The 6,008-nt window shown below is 42.9% G+C and overlaps 1 protein-coding gene across 1 annotated transcript in view; it reads right to left on the minus strand.

Annotated features, from left to right (window-relative positions):
- msraa (methionine sulfoxide reductase Aa) overlaps positions 1-6,008 on the minus strand; it is a gene marked incomplete at its 3' end in the record, with an annotated part of 88,794 nt that overhangs the window by 19,674 nt on the left and 63,112 nt on the right. Inside the window, exon 2 of the mRNA XM_080745055.1 lies at positions 2,425-2,493. Coding sequence (XP_080601181.1) covers positions 2,425-2,493 — 69 coding nt within the window. The remainder of the gene's footprint in view (positions 1-2,424; positions 2,494-6,008) is intronic.

Genomic DNA, 6,008 nt, shown 5'->3' on the forward strand with positions numbered 1-6,008 from the left:
CGTGCGTGTAAACGGCAGTCTATACATCAGCGTAAACAAGTTATTTATTTTACAGTAGTGTGAAATAGCCAATGCAGAGACTGAGTCCAGCATGGAAAGTGAAAACAGCTACAAAGGGATGTGAGCTTTCAGAGCTTTCAGACGCAGCCTTTGAAGTTCCTCCTCTTGTGGATGTGGGTCATCTGTAGCTCCACAGGGCCATTACAGAGCCAGTGGCTGATGGTGAAAGTCTCTTTTCATTAATCCAGGCCGTTGTGACGACCTCGGACATGATATATGATGATGTATTTGTATTTTTGAATGCCCAAAAATGGCAAACAATAAGCAGCTCCAAATTGGATATTATGACTGTAAGGAAGTTCTGTTCCACTAGGACCAAATATGACTGTGTCCTTGTTTTATCAATACAGCTAAAGTTTAATTTAACATTTTGAGCACCTGAGACGAAAAGTCCATATTTAAAAATTTTGAATATAGATATTTTTTTGATTTACCAGACTGTAAACCACAAACTAGAAGTTTTTAATCTGTAAAATTCTTAATGCACTCCCCCCTCATTTTGTTGAATTAGATTTTTTTTACTTAACTCATATATATTAGGAATTATAATACATAATACTTGTGGAAAGTGAAAAAACAGTATATCTCCAACAGTTTGTGGAACAACAGTATAAGTCTGTACAAGCAATATTCAGCAGACAAAGGGAGCAGATAACATTAAAACAGACAATTGAACAAAATGAGGGGGGAGTCGAGTGCATTAACAATTTAACAGATTAAAAACGACTAGTTTACAGTCTGGTAAATCAAAAAATATCTATAGTATATTAAAAAAATAATATATATATATATATATATATATATATATATATATATATATATATATATATATATATATATGGACTTAGACTGTTATTCATCTCAGGTAATCATTATTATGGTCCACTTAATCACATGAACCCTAATCTCTCAAGACAGACTCTGGTGCTGCACAAGTCAGAACTAAACAGAGAGGGCGTTCCCTTTTATTTGACGATGGTTAGCCAGATTGCATGAACCCTAACTAATTATGGTCATGTCATAAATAGATTTGGTGGAGAGGAGAAAAAACAGGAGAGGACAAAGTATAGAGCCCTGGGGGACCCCGCCGGTCAAGGAAATATAGGCTAATGGTTCTAAGCATTTAAGCAGAACATTAAGAGCGGGTTCTTCCCAGAGCTCTGCATGGTGTCTGAGAGCACCTGATGTGTTTTCTCCTGGACTGTGTATTGGTTGGTAATGCTTTATGGGGCCAGGGTGTGCAGGGTGATTGAGTTAAAGGTAATTTAATCACTGGCTGCTCTTCTCTCTCTCATCCTGACATCCTCAGCGGCATTCCTAAAGCCTGTCTCTCTCTCTCTCTCACACACTAGCAGGAAGAAATGATGATAGGAGTGGGGCATGTCAGCTCTATGTGTATGACCACAAGCGGTTATGCCTGATTTATTGCGACCATAGGTCGCGGTTAACTATGAAAACCGGCACATCTTGTCCACGTATCCGGCTATCCGTGTATCTCTGTAGGTCACACCTGACACTGTGGTTCCCCTGACACATCACTGTGACATCACAGCTGTGATGTCAGACATCACAGCTGTGATGTCAGGGGAACAACTTTTAACAGAATAGGTTTGCTCTGGCTTCACTGTGATGGCACACTAACAGAATCCCTTTTATGCCCATATATGGAGTTAACTCCTCTCCTTTTTTCTCCATCAATATTAAGCCAAAATCTAACAGGACTTCCTATGGGAATGCCCATATATGGAGGCCACATCGGCCACATACAACACTAACAGAATCCATATATGGCCAGGACAGATGGCCAAGACTGCCCATATCTGTGTGGCTGGTTCTACAGACAGGGATCTCCATGTATGGGCATAAAAAGGGTATGATGTCAGATGTCAGGGCTCTCACAGCATATCTCCATATACAGTACAGTACATGGATCTCCATATATGGGTACCAGGGGTCTCCATATATGGGTAACTGGTCCGATATACATCACTGGCCAGATGACAAATAATTGGCGCGAACTCACCCTTTAGGGCGAGGTTGCATGTCACCCTGAGGCGTCTTACTAGTACGTAGTTGCATGCCACCGTCACACACTGCCATTTTTGACACGGCGTGCATGCAGCCAAGTCAAGATCGTCAATCCGTCTGTCAAGCCATATCGAATCCTGTCCGAGCATTTAATTTGAAATCTTATATACTTGATTGGTGTATACTTTGCACACATTTAAATGAGATAACGTGCATAGGTACATTTGGTGCCAAATCAGCCTGTTTCTTGCAAATGAGCGCTCTCTCTCTCTCTCTCCACCTCTCTATTCTACCCTATATGTAATGTGTGCATGTCGACCACAAGCAGCGACTCACCAAATATGGCCATCTCGGTCCCCTCTGGGAACGGTGGAACAGTGCTGTGGCCGTTCACATCATGTTTGGCTGCGAGAGAGAGAGAGAGAGAGAGAGAGAGAGAGAGAGAGAGAGACAGAGAGACAGAGAGACAGAGGGGAAAGAGTTAATGAATCTCATTACAAAATGCCACAAATGAATAGGACACACGCACACACAAACACATCTATTGTTCAGCCGCAATATGAGATATATCTTGACCATCATTAATCACCATAAATTAGCCCTGATTTCAGAGGGGATGGTGAGGCTCGGCTTCATTTGAATAAAGTGTTTTTTTCAAGCAGAATATTAATTGGGCCAGCGCCAAAATACAATTCTGTTTTGCACCATACAAACCAGAAGCTATGTAGTACTTGTAGTTTGCACGCACACACACACCAGTGTTCAACCTTGACTAATTTCATAGCACCTGCGTTCACTCCAATCAACCCACAGAGCCAGAGGTGGATGAAGACCCAATTGGGGCCACCAGGCCACCTGGCTGAGCTGAAGCTTATTAGCGTTTATGTGCTGTGTGTTATTTGACTGTTAGTATGTGTGTGTGTGTGTGTGTGTGTGTGTGTGAGTGAGTGAGTGAGTGAGTGAGTGAGTGAGTGAGTGAGTGAGTGAGTGACTGAGTGAGTAGCAGATATACAAGCTCACAGTGCGCCACCATATGTATTTTTCGAGCGAACATTTGTGACTCAAATTTTGCTTCTGGGGGGTCCCTGGAACTAAATATTTTGAGATGGGGGTCCGTGGCCAAATACATAGCATTTTGGGGGTCCTTCACATGAAAAGGTTTGAGCACCATTGACATAAAAACATAGGTTTTTTTAACGATTTTTCAAAAATAGCAGATCTACAAGCTTGCAGCGCGGCACTCGGCTGCAATCTTGTAGATCTGCTATTTTTCAATAGCTAAAGCAGAAAATTTGAGTGAATCCTTGTACCCAGGGCCCAGAATTTGGTGCGACACCCCTGTGCATGCATGCGTGCGTGCGTGCGTGCGTGCGTGCGTGCGTGCACAGATGGTCCTCCTTTATGAGGCTACGAGAGAGGGAGTGTGTGGATTAAAATAGATGGAGAGAGAGAGAATGAACTTAACATCTGGAAGCCCTGTTCCCTCGCCACACACACACACACACACACACACACACACGCACACGCACACGCACGCGCACACGCACGCACACACGCACACGCGGTACATTTGTGCATTCACGCATGGTTAAGTCGCCATGGAAGCGAGGCATGCCGATAGAGGCAGCCAGCTGGAGGTCTCTAAGCCAATCAGATCTGCAGAAACACTGTATCGGAATCCATCTCTATGCGTCTCTCTCTCTGTCTCTGTCTCTCTCTCTCTGTCTCTCTCTCTTTGTCTCTACCTCTCTCTGTCTATCTCTGACTCTCTCTCTCTGTCTCTCTGTCTGTCTCTCTCTCTTTGTCTTTGTCTCTCTCTCCGTCTCTGTCTCTGTCTCTCTCTCTCTCTCTCTCTCTCTCTCTCTCTCTCTCTCTCTCTCTCTGTGTGTGTCTCTCTCTGTCTCTCTCTCTCTTTGTGTATGTGTCTATCCTATCCAGGGGTGTCACACCAAATTCTGGGCCCTGGGTACAAGGATTCACTCATATTTTGTGCCTTAACTAATGAAAAATAGCAGATATACAAGCTCACACCGAGTGCGTCTGATTATTTCAAAAGTTTTAAAACCTATGTTTCTATGTCAGTGGTGCTCAAACCTTTTCATGTGAAGGACCCCCCAAATTGACATGTATTTGGCCACGGACACCCTCAAAACATTTAGTTCCAGGGACCACCCCAGAAGCAAAATTTTAGTTACAAATGTTCGCTTAAAAAAAAAATACATATATTCAATGATTTTCATACATTTTCACGACTTTTCAAAAGTAGCAGATCTACAATCTCGCAGTGCTGTGAGCTTGTACTATATCTGCTATTTTTCAACAGCTAAATAATTAGGGCCCCTCCACCTTGCTTGGGCCCTAGTAACTCAGTCCCACTTTCCCCCCTCCCCTTGTGACGCCCCTGTGTCTACCTACCTCTGTCTCTCTCTCTCTGTCCTTTTACATGTGAGGGACGATGAAAAGGTTCTACGATTATTAGGTTTAGCCATTTCAAAGAGAAGTGTAAAATCCAACATTATTATAAGCTCCCCCCCACATGCCCCCTAACGTGGGTTATCTTTTTTATGTTTAGCCCTGCAAGACCCGAATTAATTTCTACTAGCCAAATGGTGTTGCAGGAGTCCTAATCACAGGAAAAGGTAATTAAAACAATTAATAATGTTTTTGTAAGGTTTTATAGCCATAAATCATAAATCATAAATCATGCTCTAATTTGCATTTTGGGGATATTTTTCACAATATTAACATATGCACGTGTTCTAGACATTCTAATGATCACGAAAAAAAATATTACAGGCATTCTACTTTATTTTAGTGAGGAATAGCTTCAGTTAAAAAGTGAGATGTTGTTCGTCCAGATGCTGGAATTTCAACTTCTCTGGGAGGTGTGAATGTCAGCCTCTGTGGGGGGTATTTATATGCAAATATCGTGGCCAATGGAATTGTAATACTAAACAATATGATTTAATGGTGATGTTAATGTGAAAAAAGAACAGGAAAACTAATTATAACATTTTTTTAAATGATTTAAAAAATGTTGCCAAAAAGCAACGCTGGGCCTTGCAGGGTTAAGGAACAGAGGGGGGAACAAACACACAGGGTTAGGTAAGGTGAACTCAACCCAGCGTGTTTGGTACGGCGGGATTTTCACTCTCAGATCAGGAATATTTGAAAGGATATACCGCCGTGTGTGCAGGGGCGTCACAAGGGGTAGGAAAGTGGGACTGAGTTACCAGGGCCCAAGGTGGAGGGGCCCTAGTAACTTTAGCTATTGAAAAATAGCAGATATACAAGCTCACAGCGCGGCACCGAGTGCCGCGCTGCGAGCTTGTAGATCTGCTATTTTTTAAAAGTCGTGAAAATGTGCGCAAATCTTTGAATATATGTATTTTTTAAGTGAACATTTGTGTAACTCAAATTTTGCTTCTGGGGGGTCCCTGGAACTAAATATTTTGAGATGGGGGGGGGGTCCTTCACGTGAAAAAGTTTGAGCATCACTGACATGGAAACATAGGTTTCTTGGCACACATTTTCACGATTTTTCAAAATTAGCAGATCTACAAGCTCGCAGCGCGGCACTCGGTGCCACGCTGTGAGCTTGTAGATCTGCAATTTTTCAATAGTTAACATCCATGGGGGGCCCGCAGTGAATCCTTGTACCCAGGCCCAGAATTTGGTGTGACGCCCCTGCGTGTGTGACGGAGTGTCGTCACGCTGCAGAAACCCCATCAGGCGTTTTCGCACAGTGCCGACTTTCTTTCTTTCTTCTTCTGACTCTAACCCTCCGTCGAATCTAAACCTCTCGCACACTGTTCTTTCACATAAAAGGCTTAAATAAAAAGAAACGTATATAACTTTTTGGTGCCGGCTCTGAAAGAAAGGCTCCTGGGTTGACCTGGATTCAACTCAGCTCTGGAGGA

This window comes from Nannobrachium achirus (assembly GCF_963921795.1).
Source record: "Nannobrachium achirus genome assembly, chromosome: 16".
NCBI lineage: Eukaryota > Metazoa > Chordata > Actinopteri > Myctophiformes > Myctophidae > Nannobrachium > Nannobrachium achirus.